This window comes from Dendrobates tinctorius, unplaced genomic scaffold, assembly GCF_039654945.1.
Source record: "Dendrobates tinctorius isolate UK_male_01 unplaced genomic scaffold, ASM3965494v1 ptg000098l, whole genome shotgun sequence".
NCBI lineage: Eukaryota > Metazoa > Chordata > Amphibia > Anura > Dendrobatidae > Dendrobates > Dendrobates tinctorius.
In genome coordinates this window covers 4117308-4138414 of record NW_027361766.1, presented here as the reverse complement: position 1 = coordinate 4138414, position 21107 = coordinate 4117308, and the positions used below count along the sequence as shown (strand labels likewise).

At 42.6% G+C, this 21107-nt stretch overlaps 1 protein-coding gene across 1 annotated transcript in view; it reads left to right on the top strand.

Moving 5' to 3' along the window:
- The first annotated feature begins 13517 nt into the window (after positions 1–13517).
- The window catches only part of PTPN22 (protein tyrosine phosphatase non-receptor type 22), a 150423-nt gene continuing 142833 nt past the window's right edge, over positions 13518–21107 (top strand). Inside the window, exon 1 of the mRNA XM_073587062.1 lies at positions 13518–13968. Within this exon, the coding sequence (XP_073443163.1) occupies positions 13882–13968 (87 nt within the window). The 5' untranslated portion in view covers positions 13518–13881. The remainder of the gene's footprint in view (positions 13969–21107) is intronic.

Sequence of the window (21107 nt, the reverse complement as noted above, 5' to 3'; positions counted from 1 at the left end):
GAGCTTCGCACATACACTGCACCAAATCTGCTGCTGTGAGAAGACATCAGTGACATAGAGCTGTCTCACACAGCAGAGGCTTTGTCACAGAACAGATTACATCAGTGACTGCCATCCCCTTTGCAGATTAGAAGCTGCAGACCCCCATCACACAGTCTGTTCTCACTGCTGCCAGCAGCCTGGGACAGTGAGGGAAGGAATTACTGATAATGAGTTACGTATTGTAATCATGGAGTGTCCCAGAATACAGGACGATTTTCCCTCCTCACTAGTTTCACTTTCCATAGAACACTGTTCAGCGTGTGTCTGGAGGAGGAGCAGCTCTCTGCTCTCTGCACTGAGACTGCTGGGGGGGAAGAATTTGCTATTGTGTGATGAGGGCTGCTTCATGTGGACGGGGAGGGCCTGTAGCTATGGAGGGTGGGGTTGTTGCTATAGAGGGCATGTTTGGAGTACAGTAGGAGGTTACGATTAGTTCTCATTTCAATGCCATAACACACACACCCCCCTTGGACGTTCTGTTCAGAATATCTAGAAAACCGTGCAAACTAGTGACAGAAAGTAAATTACTTATTGTCATAATTCTGCAGCCCAGATATGTACTGAGATTATGTGAAAAGCCCGGACGACCCCTTTAATCAGACATACGTTCCAACAGTGCAGATAGAATCCACCCACCTCCATACTGTGCAGCCATGGCTCACCACAATCAGGCAGTGTTAAAACTAATATGCTAATATTAATTTTTTAATATGTTAAATTTCTATTTCTTCTACTCCTGCACTGATTAGAAACACTCCAACTTCATATTACACGGTGTTAATTTCTTTTAGCAGTACAGGGGTTAATCTGTTCAGTTGAGCGCTCTTGCAAGATTTCCTGCATTTAGACTCTCAGCTGTGCACTGTTAGCCACTCCTATCTGCTACATAATCTGGGCCCTGGTTAGCACTCATTGTCAGACCCTGCTTATGCTGCATAGCTGGAGGTTGTTGGTGGTTACTGTTGGAGATGGCATTTGGTGGCTTTATCCATGACTATTGGTAGGTTTTGAGTGTGTGATAATTCCCTTTCTTCTCCTAATCTGTTTTATCCTCATCCTCCACTCCCCAGTGTTTTCCTCTGTTGTTTGTCTGTGTATGTTTGTACGATTGGTATTTTCCTTTGTCTGTATTACATAGTAACATAGTAATATAGTTAGCAAGGCCGAAAAAAGACATTTGTCCATCCAGTTCAGCCTATATTCCGTCATAATAAATCCCCAGATCTACATCTAATAACTGTAAGATACAATATTGTTAGGTCCAGGAAGACATCCAGGCCTCTCTTGAACCCCTCGACTAAGTTTGCCATCACCACCTCCTCAGGCAAGGAATTCCAGATTCTCACTGCCCTAACAGTAAAGAATCCTCTGCTATGTTGGTGGAAAATCTTCTCTCCTCCAGATGCAGAGAATGCCCCCTTGTGACCGTCACCTTCCTTGGTATAAACAGATCCTCGGAGAGATATTTACACATATATATTTATATACTTATACATGGTTATTAGATCACCCCTTAGTCGTCTTTTTTCTAGACTAAATAATCCTAATTTTGCTAATTTCTCTGGTTATTGTAGTTCCCCCATCCCTTTTGTTAATTTTGTTGCCCTCCTTTGTACCCGCTCTAGTTCCATTATATCCTTCCTGAGCACCGGTGCCCAAAACTGTACACAGTACCCCATGTGTGGTCTAACCAGGAATTTGTTCAGAGGCAGTATAATGCTCTCATCATGTGTATCCAGACCTCTTTTAATGCACCCCATGATCCTGTTTGCCTTGGCAGCTGCTGCCTGGCACTTGCAGCACCAGGTAAGTTTATCATTTATCAGATCATTAATAAATGTGTTGAAGAGAATAGGTCCCAACACCGACCCCTGCGGTAGCCCACTGGTCACAGTTAGAGAATATACCATTTATAATGACCCTTTGCTTTCTATCTCTAAGCCAGTTACTTACCCATTTACACACATTTTCCCCCAGACCATGCATTATCATTTTGTGTACCAACCTCTTGTGTGGCATGGTATCAAGTGCTTTGGAAAAATCAAGATATGCCACGTCCAAGGACTCACCTTGATCCAGTCTACAGCTTACCTCTTCATAAAAACTGATTAGATGGGTTTATGAGGAATCGTTCCTGTCAAACCAATGCTGATATGGAGTTAAACAGTTATTCTCATTGAGATAATCCAGAATAACATCCCTCAGAAACCCCTCAAATATTTTACCAACAATAGGGGTTAGACTTACTGGCCTATAATTTCCAGGTTCAGTTTTAGAGCCCTTTTTGAATATTGGTACCACATTTGCTATGTGCCAGTCCTGTGGAACAGACCCCGTCGCTATAGAGTCCCTAAATATAAGAAATAATGGATTGTCTATTACATTACTCAGTTCTCTTAGTACTCGTGGGTGTATGCCATCCGGACCCGGAGATATATCTATTTTAATCTTATTTAGCTGGTTTTGCACCTCTTGTTGGGTTAGATTGGTGATCCTTAATATAGGGTTTTCTTTGTCTCTCGACATTTCACCTAGCATTTCATTTTCCACCATGAATACCGTGGAGAAGAAGGTATTTAATAAATTAGCTTTTTCCTCGTCATCTACAACCATTCTTTCCTCACAATTTTTTAAGGGGCCTACACTTTCACTTATGATTCTTTTACTATTGATATAGTTGAAGAACAGCTTGGGATTAGTTTTACTCTCCTTAGCAATGTGCTTCTCTATTTCCTTTTTGGCAGCTTTAATTAGTTTTAGAGATAAAGTATTTTTCTCCCTATAGTTTTATAGAGCTTCAGCGGTGCCATCCTGCTTTAGTAGTTTAAATGCTGTCTTTTTACTGTTAATTGCCCCTCTTAATACTTTGTTTAGCCACATTGGGTTTTTCCTATATCTTGTCCTTTTATTCCCACAAGGTATAAACCTCTTACAGTACCTAGTTAGCATGTTCTTAAACATTTCCCTTTTATTATCTGTATTCTTATTTCTGAGGACATTGTCCCAGTCAACCAGATTAAAGGGGTTGTCCGGGCTTTTCACATAATCTCAGTACATATCTGGGCTGCAGAATTATGACAATAAGTAATTTACTTTCTGTCACTAGTTTGCACGGTTTTCTAGATATTCTGAACAGAACGTCCAAGGGGGAGGTGTTATGGCATTGAAATGAGAACTGGTCGTAACCTCCTACTCTACTCCAAACATGGCCTCTATAGCAACAACCCCACCCTCCATAGCTACAAGCGCTCCCCGTCCACATGAAGAAGCCCTCATCACACAGTAACAAATCCTCCCCCTCTAGCAGCCTCACTGCAGAGAGCAGACCACCCAGCTGCACCTCCCCCAGACACAGGCTGAACAGTGATCTATGTAAAGTGAAACTAGTGAGGAGGGAAAATCGTCCTGTATTCTGGGCCACTCCATGATTACAATACATAACTCATTATCAGTAATTCCTTCCCTCACTGTCCCAGGCTGCTGGCAGCAGTGAGAACAGACTGTGTGATGGCCAGTGATGGGGGTCTGCGGCTTCTAATCTGCACAGGGGATGGCAGTCACTGATGTAATCTGTTGTATGACAAAGCAGATTTGGTGCAGTGTATGTGTGAGCACTGTGTCTCTAATGACACAAATACTGATGGGAGCAGCCTGTCCCAGAATACAGGACGATTTTCCCTCCTCACTAGTTTCACTTTCCATAGATCACTGTTCAGCGTGTGTCTGGGGGAGGAGCAGCTGGGTGGTCTGCTCTCTGCAGTGAGGCTGCTAGAGGGGGAGGATTTGTTACTGTGTGATGAGGGCTTCTTCATGTAGACGGGGAGGGCCTGTAGCTATGGAGGGTGAGTCTCTCATACAATCCTTATTGAAAAAATGACTAAGTATGGAATGGACAAGGCAACTGTTAGGTGGATTCATAACTGGCTTAGTGATCGGACCCAAAGAGTGGTCGTAAATGGCTGCACATCCAGTTGGAAGAATGTCTCAAGTGGGGTACCACAGGGCTCTGTCCTGGGCCCTGTATTGTTCAACATCTTTATCAACGATTTAGATGAAGGAATTGAGGGTAAACTGATTAAATTTGCTGATGACACAAAGCTAGGAGGGATAGCTAATACTAGAGAAGAGAGAGAGAGGATTCAAAAAGATTTAAATAAACTGGAGAAGTGGGCAGCAACTAACAGAATGGTTTTTAACAGGGAGAAATACAAAGTACTACATCTGGGCAATAAAAATGAAAAAAGCATATATAGAATGGGAGGAATAGGGCTACAGTCATATGTAAAAGTTTGGGCACCCCTATTAATGTTAACCTTTTTTCTTTATAACAATTTTGGTTTTTGCAACAGGTATTTCAGTTTCATATATCTAATAACTGATGGACTCAGTTATATTTCTGGATTCAAATGAGGTTTATTGTACTAACAGAAAATGTGCAATCTGCATTTAAACAAAATTTCACCGGTGCAAAAGTATGGGCACCCTTATCATTTTCTTGATTTGAACACTCCTAACTACTTTTTACTGACTTCCTGAAGCACTAAATTGGTTTTGTAACCTCATTGAGCTTTGAACTTCATAGCCAGGTGTATCAAATCATGAGAAAAGGTATTTAAAGTGGCCACTTGCAAGTAGTTCTCCTATTTGATTCTCCTATGAAGAGTGGCATCATGGGCTCCTCAAAACAACTCTCAAATGATCTGAAAACAAAGATTATTCAACATAGCTTTTCAGGGGAAGGATACAAAAAGTTGTCTCAGAGATTTAACCTGTCAGTTTCCAGTGTGAGGAACATAGTAAGGAAATGGAAGAACACAGGTACAGTTCTTGTTAAGCCCAGAAGTGGCAGGCCAAGAAAAATATCAGAAAGGCAGAGAAGAAGAATGGTGAGAACAGTCAAGGACAATCCACAGACCACCTCCAAAGACCTGCAGCATCATCTTGCTGCAGATGGTGTCACTGTGCATCGGTCAACAATACAGCGCACTTTGCACAAGGAGAAGCTGTATCGGAGAGTGATGCGAAAGAAGCCGTTTCTGCAAGCACGCCACAAACAGAGTCGCCTGAGGTATGCAAAAGCACATTTGGACAAGCCAGTTACATTTTGGAAGAAGGTCCCGTGGACTGATGAAACAAAGATTGAGTTGTTTGGTCATACAAAAAGGCGTTATGCATGCGCTGTATTGTTGACCGATGCACAGTGACACCATCTGCAGCAAGATGATGCTGCAGGTCTTTGGAGGTGGTCTGTGGATTGTCCTTGACTGTTCTCACCATTCTTCTTCTCTGCCTTTCTGATATTTTTCTTGGCCTGCCACTTCTGGGCTTAACAAGAACTGTACCTGTGTTCTTCCATTTCCTTACTATGTTCCTCACACTGGAAACTGACAGGTTAAATCTCTGAGACAACTTTTTGTATCCTTCCCCTGAAAAGCTATGTTGAATAATCTTTGTTTTCAGATCATTTGAGAGTTGTTTTGAGGAGCCCATAATGCCACTCTTCATAGGAGAATCAAATAGGAGAACTACTTGCAAGTGGCCACTTTAAATACCTTTTCTCATGATTTGATACACCTGGCTATGAAGTTCAAAGCTCAATGAGGTTACAAAACCAATTTAGTGCTTCAGGAAGTCAGTAAAAAGTAGTTAGGAGTGTTCAAATCAAGAAAATGATAAGGGTGCCCATACTTTTGCACCGGTGAAATTTTGTTTAAATGCAGATTGCACATTTTCTGTTAGTACAATAAACCTCATTTGAATCCAGAAATATAACTGAGTCCATCAGTTATTAGATATATGAAACTGAAATACCTGTTGCAAAAACCAAAATTGTTATAAAGAAAAAAGGTTAACATTAATAGGGGTGCCCAAACTTTTACATATGACTGTAAGTGACAGCACATGTGAAAAAGACTTGGGTATACTAATAGATCACAGACTGAATATGAGTCAACAGTGTGATGCAGCAGCAAAAAAGGCAAATGCAAATCTAGGATGTATTAACAGAAGCATACAGTCTAGATCACGTGAGGTCATTATTTCCCTCTACTCTGGTCAGACCTCATCTGGAATATTGTGTCCAGTTTTGGGCACCACATTTTAAAAAAGACATCAACAAACTGGAGCAAGTTCAGAAAAGAGCGACCAGAATGGTGACCGGTCTGCAAACCCTGTCTTATGAGGAAAGGTTGCAGGATTTGGGAATGTTTAGTTTGCAAAAGAGAAGACTGAGAGGAGACTTAATAGCTGTCTACAAATATCTAAAGGGCTGTCACATTGTAGAAGGATCAACTTTATTCTCATTTGCACAAGGAAAGACTAGAAGCAATGGGATGAAACTGAATGGGAGGAGACACAGATTAGATATTAGAAAAAACTTTTTGACAGTTAGAGTGATCAATGAGTGGAACAGGCTGCCACGAGAAGTGGTGAGTTCTCTTTCAATGGAAATCTTCAAACAGAGGCTGGACAGACATCTGACTGGGATGATTTAGCGAATCCTGCTTTGAGCAGGGGGTTGGACCAGATGGCCCAGGAGGTCCCTTCCAACTCTACAATTCTATGATTCTATGAACATTTTTTTTTGTTAGGGAGTTATAAGGGTTAAAAGTTGACCAGCGATTTCTCATTTTTGCAACAAAATTTACAAAACCATTTTTTTAGGGACCACCTCACATTTGAAGTCACTTTGAGGGGTCTATATGGCAGAAAATACCAAAAAGTGACACCATTATAAAAACGGCACCCCTCAAGCTACTCAAAACTACATTCAAGAAGATTATTAACCCTTCCGGTGCTTCACAGGAACTAAAGCAACGAGGAAGGAAAAAATGGGCGTTTTAATTTTTCCAACAAAAAATTTCTTTTAGCATCAATTTTTTCATTTTCACGTGGGTAACAGGATAAAATGGATCCTAAAATTTGTTGGGAAATTTCTCCTGAGTACATCGATACCTCACATGTGGTCATAAACCACTGTTTGGGTGCACGGCAAGGCTCAGAAGGGAAAGAGCGTCATTTGACTTTTTGAATGGAAAATTAGCTCCAATCGTTAGCGGACACCATGACATGTTTGGAGAGCCCCTGTGTGCCTAAACATTGGAGCTCCCCCACAAGTGACCCCATTTTGGAAACTAGACCCCCTAAGGAGCTTATCTAAATGTGTGGTGAGCACTCTGAACCCCCAAGTGCTTCACAGAAGTTTATAACGCAGAACCGTGAAAATAAAAAATATTTTTTTCCCTCAAAAAATTATTTTTAGCCCACTATTTTTTATTTTCACAAGGGTAATAAGATAAATTGGACCCCAAAAGTTGTTGTCCAGTTTGTCCTGAGTATGCTGGTACCCCATAAGTGGGGGGGGACCACTGTTTAGGCACATGTTGGGGCTCGGAAGGGAAGTAGTGACGTTTTGAAATGTCAACTTGATGGAATGGTCTGCGGGCGTCATGTTACGTTTGCAGAGTCCCTGACAGTGGCGGATCTTAATAGGGGCGGATGGGGCGGTCGCCCCGGGCCCAAGGTTTTTTGGGGGCCCAGGGCAGGGGCCAATCCGGTCGGCATCTGTGTGAGCCGCCGCCGCCCAGTGGCGTAGGAAGGGGGTTGTGGGGGGGTGCGGGGGGGCGGGCTGCCCCAGGCGGCACGTGTGTGGGGGCGGCGCAGCACGGCAGGAGCAGAAATTCCTCCTCTCTGTGCTGTGGGACTCGGGAGAGAAGCGTGGAGGCGGCCGGCCGAGGCACAGTGAGGAGAGAAGAGGACTGAGTATTAGGAGGACTCAGGAGATTTTGGCAGCGGCTAGCGCAGGTGGGTCACAGTCACTCACCATTTGGGAGGAGGATGCTCTGCCTCTCCCCAGCCTCCCTCCATGCTCAGTCAGCTGCTGAGCTCTCCCTGCGGGCGGCTTCCTTCCTCAGTGTCACACAGAGTCACTCACACACACAGCAGCCAGGCAGTCGCAGGCAGCCTGTGTAAGGCTGTGTGCACACACTGCGGATTTTGCTGCGGTTCCGCAGCGGTTTTTGACATGTCAATTCTTTCTGCGGATTCTCCTGCGGTTTGCCATCTCCTCTATTGAGGAGATGAAAAACCGCAGGGCAAAACCGCAGAGCAATCCGCAGGTAAAACCGCAGGTATTTTGACCTGCGGTTTCACCTGCGGATTTTACAAAATCCGCGCGGATGAATCCGCACCTAATCAGCGTGTGCACACAGCCTAAGTGTAACTTATATGTTAACACAAAAAAATGGAGTGAAAGTCCAAAATATTTTAGAAACGTAAGAAATTTATTTGAGGAACAACCCCGTTATCCCGTGCTAAAGTGCTTACCCATCATGTGCTCCAGGACAAGTGCAGCGCCGCCACCAGCGCAAGTGCAGCGTTTTCTTCGGTCCAAGTCACAATCAATAACATGCTGTGGTGATAAAGGAGCCGATCTCCACATGTTCTTTTTTCTTCATCAACATGGCCTCACGCAAACATTTTTCAATACAGAGATAATTCTGAGACTATATTTATGCATGATGGTTTCAAACTGCACAGGTGAGAGATCCTTTTCAAAACTTAAACGAATTAAAAATGAGTTGAGGAGTCAAATGGGACAAGACAGACTCAATCATCTCTCTTTAATGAGCATTGAACAAGAGCTTTTGAAGAGTCTAGACCTCTCAGAAATCATGAATGACTTTAGCACCAAAAAAATCTCGCCGCAAAAGTCTGTGAGCAGTTTATGATCTTCAGTGTCAAAAAAAATCCGAGTTTCTAGTCTATTAAGAAATTGTTGCCTGTGCTCATTGCACTTTTCCTGTTAGGCTACCACCCATACAGATATATATCTGTATAGATAAATAATTATGTTGAATTATTGTTTAATATTATGTTTACATGTTCTTACTTGCACTTACATGTGGTACGGTGAATGTAGCCTTATGTTTACCTTGTATGAAGAAATACAGGCCAGTATATACCACATTATATATTTTGACTGTTTTGACTGTTGATTTTGAGGAATATTTAATATTATTTATATTGTTTGACCATACAATACAATTTCTTGTGAGAAAAAAGTAATTTTTCTTTGTTTTTATGGTCTAATAAATGTTACAATTTGTATACCTAAAAATCAGCATATGCAGTGTTTTTGTGAGAAGAGCCACAAAATTTGGACAGAAAATGTTTTCCTGGGAAGGGGGGTACAGGGGCCCAGGTTTTATGAACAGCCCCGGGCCCATAGTCCACTTAATCCGCCACTGGTCCCTGATGTACCTAAACAGTGGAAACCCCCCACAAGTGACCCCATTTTGGAAATTAGACCACCCTAGGAACTAATCTTGATGCGTGGTGAGCACGTTGAACCCCCAAGTGCTTCACAGAAGTTTATAACGGAGAGCCGTGAAGATAAAAAATAATTTTTTCTACACAAAAATTATTTTTTTAGCCCCCAATTTTTAATTTTCCCAAGGGTAACAGGAGAAATTAGACCCCCAAAGTTCTTGTGCAATTTTTCCTGAGTACACTGATACCCCATATGTGGGGGTAAACCACTGTTTGGGCACACGTCGGGGCTCGGAATGGAGGCAGCACTGTTTGAATTTTTGAATGCAAAAATTGGCTGGAATAAATGGTGGCGCCATGTCGTGTTTGGAGACCACCTGATGTGCCTAAACAGTGGAAACCCCTCAATTCTATCTCCAACCCTAACTCCAACACAAACCTAACCCTAATCCCAAAACCCTAATCTATTTCAGCATCGGCCATGGCTGGATTGTAATATTTCATCAATTTTCATTGATGAAATATTACTATCGCTCTGATTGTCTGTTTCATTTTTAACAGCCAATCAGAGCGATCGTAGCCACATGGGGGTGAAGTCACGCCCACTGTGGTGAAGAACAAAGCCCCCTGTATCTGCGGGTTGGGTGACCTTTCAGTGACCCCAGTCACCCGACCCGCAGGGGGGCTTTAAAGTCATGACGCTACATAGGCGTCATGGGTCGTTTTAGTACGACTTTTCATGACGCCTATGTGGCGTCAAAGGTCGTGAAAGGGTTAAGGTGTTGTCTATATGTTTGGTTTGGCCTCCCATTGAATTTAATGGAGTTTGGGTTCGTTCATCGAACTGTTCAGTGATCATGTTCGGCGAAAATCTAAACATTGGGTGAATTGAACTGAACCTTAAAAGGTTCGCTCTTCTCTAGTCACATTGACAATGCTGCAGTCAATCATTAAGCTCAGCAGGTCTGAGTAGCTCATGTCATTAACTCAGGCAAAACTGCTAAACTCAAGGTGATTTCAGCACTCCAAAAAATATCAGACAAAGGGAGCAGCAGCAGAGTCTCAGCGCTGGACCAGAGTAGTGTGAAAAAGGATTTTTTGTAAACAATTGTCAGCCAGAAGACCCCTTAAAGGGAATCTGTCACCAATTTTTTGCACTATGAGATGCGGTCACTGCCATCAGGGGCTTATCTACAGCATTCTGTAATGCTGTAGATAAGCGCCCGATGTAACCTGAAAGATTAGAAAAACTAGTTAGATTATACTCACCCGGGGGCGGTCCGGTGCGGTCCGATGGGTGTCGTGGTCCGGCGCCTCCTATCTTCTAGCGATAACGTCCTCTTCATTGCTTCATGCCGCGCTCCTGCGCAGGCGTACTGATCTGCCCTGTTGAGCACTGCAGTGCTCAGGCACAGGACTTCTCTGACCTTTCCCAGCGCCTGCGCACTGCAGTACTCTGGTCTGCCCTCAACAGGGCAGATCAGTACGCCTGCGCAGGAGCACGGTATAAAGCAATGAAGAGGACATCATCGCTAGAAGATAGGAGGCGCCGGACTCGTTTTTCTTATCTTTAAGGTTACATCGGGGGCTTATCTACAGCATTATAGAATGCTGTAGATAAGCCCCTGATGGCGGTGGCCGCATCTCATAGGACAAAAGGTAGGTGACAGATTCCCTTTAACACCCAAATGAGTTTTCTTTTTTTTGCACTTTTGCCTCTTCACTTTTTATAAAATCAGCACCACTTTTTATATCAAGGCTTAGTTCTTTGGGTGCAATCTGGAAATTTTCCAAGGTCTTGTATCTCTGGACAGGACTCCCAGAAACAACTCAATTTGGGAAATGCAAGATTCTACATCTGGGCAAGTAAAACAAAATTTACATCTACAGAACGGAAGGATGTCACAGTGTAGAGGGATCATCCTTATTTTCATTTGCACATGGAAACACGAGAAGCAATTTTTCATTAGAAAAAACCTTTTGACAGTTAGGGTGATCAATGAGTGGAACAGGCTGCCATGAGAGGTGGTGAGTTCTCCTCCAATGGAAATCTTCAAACAGAGGCTGGACAGACATCTGAGATGGATTAGTGAATTCTGCATTGAACAGGAGGTTGGACACGATGACACTGGAGGTCCCTTCCAACTGTAACATTTTATGATTTTATGTAGAAGACCCATTTACTGACCACCAGAAAAGGTAAGATTAAACCTTCACTGACTAAACCTATTGTAGGAGGGTGGACTGACCTGTCTGATGCAGAAGGAACATGTAAATTATGTTGTGTACACTGTTTGATGAGAATTCGTATACATGTCTAAGGAAACAGCTAGAATTAGTAAGAGACAGCGTAGTACCGGGTTTTGGCCACAAGATGGAGACATAGGGAAGTGACAAAAGGACTTAACAGCAGCTTTAGGCTAGGGTAATGCAGAGTCTTGGTGGGCGGAGTTATGGGACTGAGAGGGGGATTTTCAGAGTAAGGAGATAAAAAGAAGGAGAGTCCCAGCGGCAGAGCAGACACCCAGGAGGCGACAACAGAGCGAAGAGCTCAGGAGAAGGCGGAGGAAGCAAGAGGTCAGAAAAGAGAGGGGAGAGAGACGGAGACTCGGAGGGGGGTGGCCCTGAGAGGACAGCTGCAGGTCAGAAAGGCGCTGACTAAAGGAGGCCTGGGGTAACGGACAGCTGGACACTGAAGGAGCAGTAAGTGTCACAGTGGGCAGACTTGGTCGGGGGAAGCGCTGTGCCCGTGGGCCTAACGGCAGCCACAGTGAAGGAACCCAGGGGTCTTCGCCAACAGGAGCAGGAGGGAGGTGACAGGTACCCGGGCCTAGGAGCAGAAGCTGTCGTGTTTGCTGTGGATGTCAAGAGGGCACCCAATAAAGTTGGACCTGGTTGAACGAGTTTCTGCGTCTGTCGTCAGTCTGTCTCGCAGACGAAAGGGACCACCCACCCCTCAGTAGGCACACGTACTACACTATCAAGGAAGTTGAGGTTATGAAAAGAAAAGGTAGCTTTTTAGCTTGTTGCCCACAGTCCTATTTTATGTCAAATTTTTCCTAGAAAGAGTTAATGGGCCACAGACATAATACTGAAAGCTGCGAATGGACAACTGACATTTGGAAAATGCTATTCTCCATTCAAAACAGGTCTGGCTTTCCACTATTGCTGCAGTTCCAGTTTGCAACTAGGGCAGTGACGTCACATCATCAGCTCTCTTCACTGTTCTAGCCACTCACTGAGCTCAGTTGCAGAGGTAGACAGCTTGTGAAGCATAGCTCAGAGTCAGTCACTAGGCTCAGAGACTCGTGCACTGAGCTCAGTGTCACGTACCATCAACCAGTAAGCTCAGTGAGTGACACAACATCAGATCTCAGCAGCAGCAGTGGGAAGCGCGATCTAGGGAGGATGAATCCCTGATGAGTTTATTATTTTATGTTATTTACACACTTTTGGGACCAATTTATTGAAAGTGTACATCTACTTTAAACTAAAATGTTCAGTTGAAAGGAAATTTGTTAGCAGATGATTGCTGTTTAATATGAGCATAGCATAATATAGGGCACAAGACGCTGATTCCAGGGATGTGTCACTTATTTGGCTGTGTGCTGTAGTTTCAATACAAACAGTGCTTTATTAGCAAGAGATTATCATGGCCAGTACTACAGCTCATGCAACCAGCAGTCAGGCTAATCTATGTAACCCCGCCTGTACCACTGATTAGCAGCTTGCGCACAATGCAGTGTACACAGGAAGCTGCCATTTGGGGGTCTGGCCAGGGTTATACACTGAGCAGTAGACTAAACAGGTATTCTATGAAAACAATATTAAGCAGCCCAGTAAGTGATGCATCACTGGTATCAGGTTCTCTTGTCCTACTTTATGCTGCTGTCAGATTACATAGCAAAAAACCTGCTGACAGATTCCCTTTAACAACAGGATTGTACAATTATTCTGATGTGGATTTTCAAAGTAAGTACACCAGCATCCACAGGACTAAGATCTTTTTATTTGTATATGCAGTTAGTATTGTGATATCTGGTGACAGATACACTTTAATCATGTAACAAACTCCTCTACTTTGTGTATATTTGACTGCACTGTGGCCCTAAAATAGCACAAGTGTATGTTCAAAAGAGCGACTTTCTGGTGATCTGTATCAACAGAGAGCACATTGTGTATGAGACAGAGGAAGAGGTAACCAGATATTGTCACAGCAGCAGCGTGTAGCGTATGTGCGCAGCCCTCGCAGGGATGTGTGTCCTCACAGCTGCCGTGTGAAGCGTCTACTGAATTATCAAGCTGAACATTTTCCACCACAAAGTCAAGAACTCAACCCCTGAATAATAACCAGACCACTCACTGTACACGATATCAAACTGGAAGGCAGTAGGACCCAGTTCAGTTCTGGGTTATCTTGACCACAAGTAGCTGTCAGTAATAGCTTCCGCTTAAAACTTTCTTCTTGTTTAGCGCTGTTGAGATGTTTGCTAACCGCACTCCTCGCCTCTGCCTGGTGGTCTCAAGAAACGAATACTTCATGTGACCATATTCACGGCTGGCCTCGCAATGGAGCAGAGAGAAATCATTCAGAGCTATATCAATGGTTACGAAAGAAAAAGAGCAAAATCGGAAGCGTTTGCCAATGATTTCATGGTAAGACAAAGCTTAATCTAGTCATTTTGTCCTCGTGTTATTTCGTATGGTTAGTTTTTTTTATGTACTTCATGCCCCACGTACACCTGTAATAATACATCAAGAGGGCAGGATATTGGGAAAATCTGCCTATATTAGCTGGAATGCCTTCAGATGAGCTGTAACCTAGCAGTAAGTGAGATAACACTGAAAGACGATCGCACGAAAAGTGGTCTTCTATAGGGGTGGTCTCCTCAAGCGTATCAGTATGGCCAGTATACATAACCTATGGTACAGCTTAAAATATGTCACAGGGAATAAGGACTGGAAATTGTACTAGTCTTCTCAATGAGATGGTATTTAACTATTTGTCCAAAAAATATGAAAAAGGCATAAAAAATTTAGAAATTTTATAATAATAATAATAAAAAAATAATTACATGACTTTAGAGGCCGAGTGCCAAATCCTAAGCAAATTATATATATATATATATATATATATATATATATATAACATTCCTTTGGCCTGATCTGTTCTGCTAGATATTAATATATTATTTTATCTGATTTGCTGCATTTTAATAAAAAATATATTGCAAACACATCTTACTTAACGCCCCGATTAAACATGCGTGGCTTCTGGCCTGGACAATGTATCATCTGAAACATTAACGTGGCCCTGGACCATCCTACAGGGCCGCACAGTAGATTGATAAAGGGCTAGATCAAGAGGTCGGCACACATAAGATGCATGACTTCTTTAGAGCGGTATTTATGGCTTGTCATTTTGTATGGTTGGGCAGAGTATACAGCGTATAGGAGCCCTCGTGCTTGGCCTTTATCTTGGGAAAGGCACCATATTAATTTACCTTCCCCTGCAGGTCGCACTTCAGTCATACACGCAGTGCTGTGGAGTTGGAGTTGTGGTGTCAGTCGGAGCTCGTTTTACTTGGAGTCATTAAAATGTACTGACTGCGACTCCAGTTTTAGGTATCATTAAGAGGAACCATTGTTTTTACTTTTCTTTATTTATCCGATATCAATAGTACAATTGAAAATAGAAAACTCCTGATATATCTAATTAGAGAAATCCATTTCTTTCTCCTCCTGGACTGATCATTCTCAAAATTCTCAATTCACCTGTAAAATTTGTCTTCAGTGAATACAGATTTTCCCATTCCTGACCTAGAACATGGAAGTTGATGCTCATAAAGTAGCAAGGAACTTGCAGCAGAATGATTGTGTCCGCCTCTACCTCCTCCCTCCTCTTCCCTGCCATCTCCTATCTCAGTAATGGGAATATCTGTCTTCTCTGGATACTAATTTTACTCATTTTACCCATGAATTGAGATTGAAAGATCAGTCCAGGAGGACAAAGAAGCAGATTTCTCTGATAAGACATATTACAAAGTTGCTTACTTTAATGTGTACTATTGATTTATAATATTAAAAGGATGGTTACTCATTAAAATTTCTAAATCCAAGCTTCACACGTTCAATAATGGAGTCCCTCTTCTAAAGACCAGAGGAAGAGAGAAGGAGAGCCTGGAAAAATTGAAGAGTTGAAGTTGGAACTTTAGCTTACCAACTTCCTAGCTCTGCCTGCAGAGTCAGCAAATGAACTCCAGGAGGCCAGAGTACCATTTCTGATCAACCTAGAGGTGTGGACCTCATTTATGGCATAGTGTGCATCTAGTCTTTGCACGTTCCACTTGCTGTAGTAGGCATCACAATATTATTGTTAAGCGTCTAGGTTCTGCGTCTGCTCTGCAGGAATCCAGAGCCTCACATTCTGTGGTCTCCTGCTGTCTATCTACTGCAGAGAAGATTACTTTGCAGCAGACTGCTCCAGAGACTAAGTTCCTCTGTGCTCCTACTGGGCATGCTCACGAGGCGATCTCCCACTGGAGATCGGGAGTCATGTGCCCAGGTCCTGCTCCAGATCTCATTGGTCCATCTCGGAGATCTGGAAGGTCCCGCACGGCTATAAAAAGTGCGCATGACCGTTAGTATAGACTTTTCAAGCTAATGTGTGAATGATGACGGATGTATGACTCTGGTGACTGACTCATTTGAAACCGCTTCCCTCTGATACTACGCATGTGGATAGGGAAGTAGTGCAGCAGTCAGCGCCAGTCAGTGGCAAGCCTTAGACCACTGTGCACACCGCACCTCTACTCTAGCGTCCGACATTGCGCCTGCTTCCTAGCTTTGTCGACTAGCGGCCGTGCCCTACGCCGCGCTGCAGTTGCAGCCCTCCTTGGCATCCGCAGTAGCGACGCCGCACACACGGTAGTTCTAGACGGATGCAGCTCCTCTGCCTTGGGTCCTGCTCCTGTGACCAGATACCGTGTGTGCATTTCCCTGTGGTCTGTGACACTAACAGGCTCAGCGTTTTCGTATGTTTATGTTGCTGCGCCTCTGTGTGTGAACAGAGCCCACTTTGCGCACTTCGGGTGAAGTCTAACCCGTGCACATTATACCACCATATTGCTCATCTGTCATTACTCAGCAGCGGTTGTTACACCTACTGCACGGTGGACCCCGAGCGGCGAACGCACTTTATTATTCATTTTATTTAGTGCGTTCCGCCGTTCCTAACAATTATGCTATATTGCTGCAATCAAGAACATTTGCTTGTTCGAAACGCGTCAGTAAAATCTCTTGCTGTTGTGAGCTGGATTTTAATTTGTGAACAATAAAGCCGTAAATTTGTTATCTTCGGAAGAGAGCTGGACATCCCTTTCTTGTGCTGGGCATCACAGGTCTCGTCAAATTAATTGTCGTCGTTCTAGAATCCAGTTGTCAAACCATAGCTTACATTATACAGGATTGCTTGCATGGGTTGATGATCCAAGGATTTATCCTGATTATTATATCAGGGCTCAAGATAAGTCATCACTTTTATAGTAACATCTGACAATGGCCACGTAGTTCACCTTCCTCTGGATGAACATTGCTAGATAACAGGTTACTCCAGATGGACTTCTGTCTTATTAATAATCTTTGGCCTATGGAAATATATTACATGCTGATAATCCTCTGCAAATGGAAGTCACATTTAAGTGTTCTGGAAAGCAAAGATTTGGGTAAATTTTCTCCATTTCTTTGCACACAATCAGCTTGCATATTTGCGTAAATATAAAACTCTTTGCCACTGACTTGCAGGAGTTGCCGGTAGAATAATTTTGCAGTTTATGGATGGCTTGACTCTCGTTTTAAGACATTTTGGCAATGTGGTGAGGGCACCAGCCTTTGTCAGTTTGCTGAAGGAGCCTACCAGGTTGAAGCAACTATTTGCCCACACCATTCAATCACTTCTTTTTAAAATAACTGAGAATAACATTGCTTTTACATCATGTTACTAAATCTATGCGCCAGTACTTAAAAGGTTAAGCTGGGAGTTCATTTTTTCCCATGACATCAATATAAAATTGTGTACAGATATTCCCTCCCATACTCAGTAATCAGGGCAAGAACCCAAACATGAAGAAACCATTATATCTGGAGACGTAGTTCGTGCGCAGAGAGGACTGTAGAACAACAAAGATGGAGCTTTAATAGTCTGAATATAGCTCTCTACGTCTCAAGCCAAGTTTAAGGATGCACATTTTACAATGGATACCACTCTACTCTATATTATGTTTATTTCTAAACCATGATCAGACACCATAGCAGATACACTACCGGCTTACAAACCTGACGCTTTTTCATCATTTACACAAAATACAAATATTAACTTTTTTTTAAAAAATGTTGTGACTGACTAAGTTTTAGTTACATACACTATGGGAGACAAATCGGCCCAGAGGGTACATTTATCTATAAAAAAATAAGGTGCAAAGCCCCACTAATATCACCTCTCTAACAGGCTATTAGAATCAAACTTTTATTATATATTTTAATATTTTAAAAGCTGAATTAGGAGGTTCCCATTAAAAAACACATTCACGATTGTGTATACCTAAATATAATAAATCTATTGGATAGTTATTTATCTCTCAAACTATGGCATGACTCCCAGGGGTGACAACCATGAATAGCATGCGCAAATAATGAATATTAAAACTTATACAAAATTGCACATGTCCCTTCAACATGTTTCACCGAAAGAACGGCTTCATCAGGGAAAGGGACAATGGCGAATATGGCGTATGGTCAGACTCGCCTAGGATGGTGTTGTTATAATGGTTGTAGTCGCATTATAATGATGTACATAAGCCAACATCCAATGACAGTAATAGAATCCAATATGTCATATAATTCACCAGTAAGATGGTTTGTAACATCGATATTCTGGGAGGATCACAGTCTGATTCAGGCCATGTTCACACGATCAGTATTTGGTCAGTATTTTACATCAGTATTTGTCAGCCAAAATCAGCAATGGGTGAAAAATACAGAAGGGATGACACGTCTCTACTATACTTTTCCTTGCTAAATTTACAGATTTACTGCTTTAATGAAAAGGTATACTGTTATCTGACAGTTTCCATGCAACAACAGATTTCTGTGGAAGAACACTACTAGAAGCAAAATACAGTGCAAAACAAGTAAAAACAGTGAAAAATACTAAGTGTAATAGAAAGGAGTAAAAAAGGCTTAGTAGGCAACTAGTAATGCATCTTGTAACGTACAAGCTCTGCAAGCAAATTTATAGGGGAAAATAGAGATCAGGCTGAATTTAGACATCCATTTTTTTTTTTTTAACATATGAGGAAAAATGGACAGTTCAATCATGTCGCAGTATACAATTTTCACCCATTTTTGTTCCTTATGTCCACTCGTTTTTCTCGTTTACAAAAAAATTCCAAGCTTCTTCTACCCATTAAATATTAGAAAACTGACAGTGTCTGTGATACGGACATGTCTCTATTTTATTTTGCAGACACTCAGTCCTCATAGAGACAGAGATATGTGAATAGCTACATGGACTTAATGGGTGCTTAATCAGAAAGCAGCAAACTTATATTAATAGGCTGGAAAATGGCAATGGATATTGGCCCCCTCCCAGCCTAAAAACATCACCTCTCAGCCACCCCAGAAATACAAATAATACAAAGCTGATATCAACCCCAACCCTATCACCCCACTTGCCATCACACCAGGGCAAGTAGGAAGAGTGAGCCTAAGTGCCAGATTATGGATTTTCCATTTCTGGGGCAGCTGAGGGCTGATGTTGGTAGCCTGGGGGGGCAATATCACTGGCCCCTTCTCAGGCTATTAACATCAACCCACAGCTGTCTGTTTAGCAATTGCTAGTTAGAATTTATAGGGGGACCCTATGTCATTTTTTATGGGGTCTCCTGTAAACTAATCAGTAAAGGCTAAGCAAACAGCTGTGAGCTTTTATTAATACCCTGTGAACCTTTTGGGATATTGGCCCTTTCCCAGATTGGGAACATCATCCCTCATCCTTGGACTTTCACTGTGCTGGTTATTAAAAGTACACGAGAGCCAACGCCAATTTTTTAATTATATCTTTATTTTACACATGATGTTCTAAGTGGGTGCTCAATACAACTCTCATCATTGTCACCTGGTTGTGCTGATCTCAGGGAGACCAAGCGAAAATGATCAGAGCTGTCTTCAGCACCTCGTGCCTGGGAACAGCACGAACTGTACCACTTTTTTCTAGGCACCGGTACATGTCACGCTGATGACACTTGGATGTTATCAATGTGTCATCAGTGTACAGCATGCATTTTGTCCAAGGTGCAAGTAAAAAACTTACATGTCTGTGGGTTTTTCACACAGACACACGGGCAGTACTTTGACCTCGGACCACCCCTTTAATTTAAAATATGACATACCAAAAAGACGATAAAAACGCATATAAAAAAAACACAATGAAAAAGTTCAAGTAACCTAATGCAATCTCATAAGTGCAGAAATGCTGCCAAATATCTACCACATCAAAAACTCATCTAATACTCATCATGGGAACTTAGCCTAAGGCCGGAGTCACACCAGAGAGCACCAGATGCGATATACTAATGACCCTCAGCTCCTGCTCTGCTGCGTGCGTGAGCCAAGTGTCATGCTATTGGTTTCCAATACTCTTGCATGAGAGATAGGAGCACAGCTGTGGAGGAGACAGAGAAAGTAATTTCTCCATCGCCTCTGCTGCCGGTGTCAGCGTATATCGCACTGCACTCGGTTGATATCCAACTGCAGTGTGATGTTTCACTCGCACCCATAGACTTACATGGGTGCATGTGAGCCGAGTCTCGCTGCCAACCGCATCATGTTGCATTGTTCTCTCATGCCAAATCGGCATGAGAAAATAATCGCAGATCTGAGCTGCCCCATAGTATAACACTGGGCCGAGTGCTATGTGATGTTTTATTCCAAAGCACTCGGCCGTGTTATACGGTAGTGTGACTCTGGCCTAATGCTTATTTCACAGGGAAACACAAAAGTGGAAGCAGCTGATCTCTGGGTTCCTGGAGAGATCATCTATATACTGCTGGGAACAGATCGGTAATACGATAACGCTGTTGCCATATAGTGCCATGTTATCGGTAGCACATCTCCTGTTTACAGTCTAATGTGCTGCTGATAATGAGGATTTTAATACCAACAAAAACAATCCAATTACCCAAAGAATCAATGTTCTGCTTATTTGTCAAGGTGATTGTCGGGCTGTTTACACAGGCCGATAATGGGAAACAAACGTTTTTGTCAGCTCATTAAATACATAGAATCATAGAATCGTAGAGTTGGAAGGGATCTCCTGGGCCATCTGGTCCAACCCCCTGCTCAAAGCAGGATTCGCTGAATCATCCCAGTCAGATGTCTGTCCAGCCTCTGTTTGAAGACTTCCATTGAAGGAGAACTCAACACTTCTCGTGGCAGCTTGTTCCACTCATTGATCACTCTAACTGTCAAAAAGTTTTTTCTAATATCTAATCTGTGTCTCCTCCCAATCAGTTTCATCCCATTGCTTCTAGTCTTTCCTTGTGCAAATGAGAATAAAGTTGATCCTTCTACAATGTGACAGCCCTTTAGATATTTGTAGACAGCTATTAAGTCTCCTCTCAGTCTTCTCTTTTGCAAACTAAACAATCCTAAATCCTGCAACCTTTCCTCATAAGACAGGGTTTGCAGACTTATTGCCTTGCATTCAGCTCATTAAATACACCTTTAGACGATGTTCA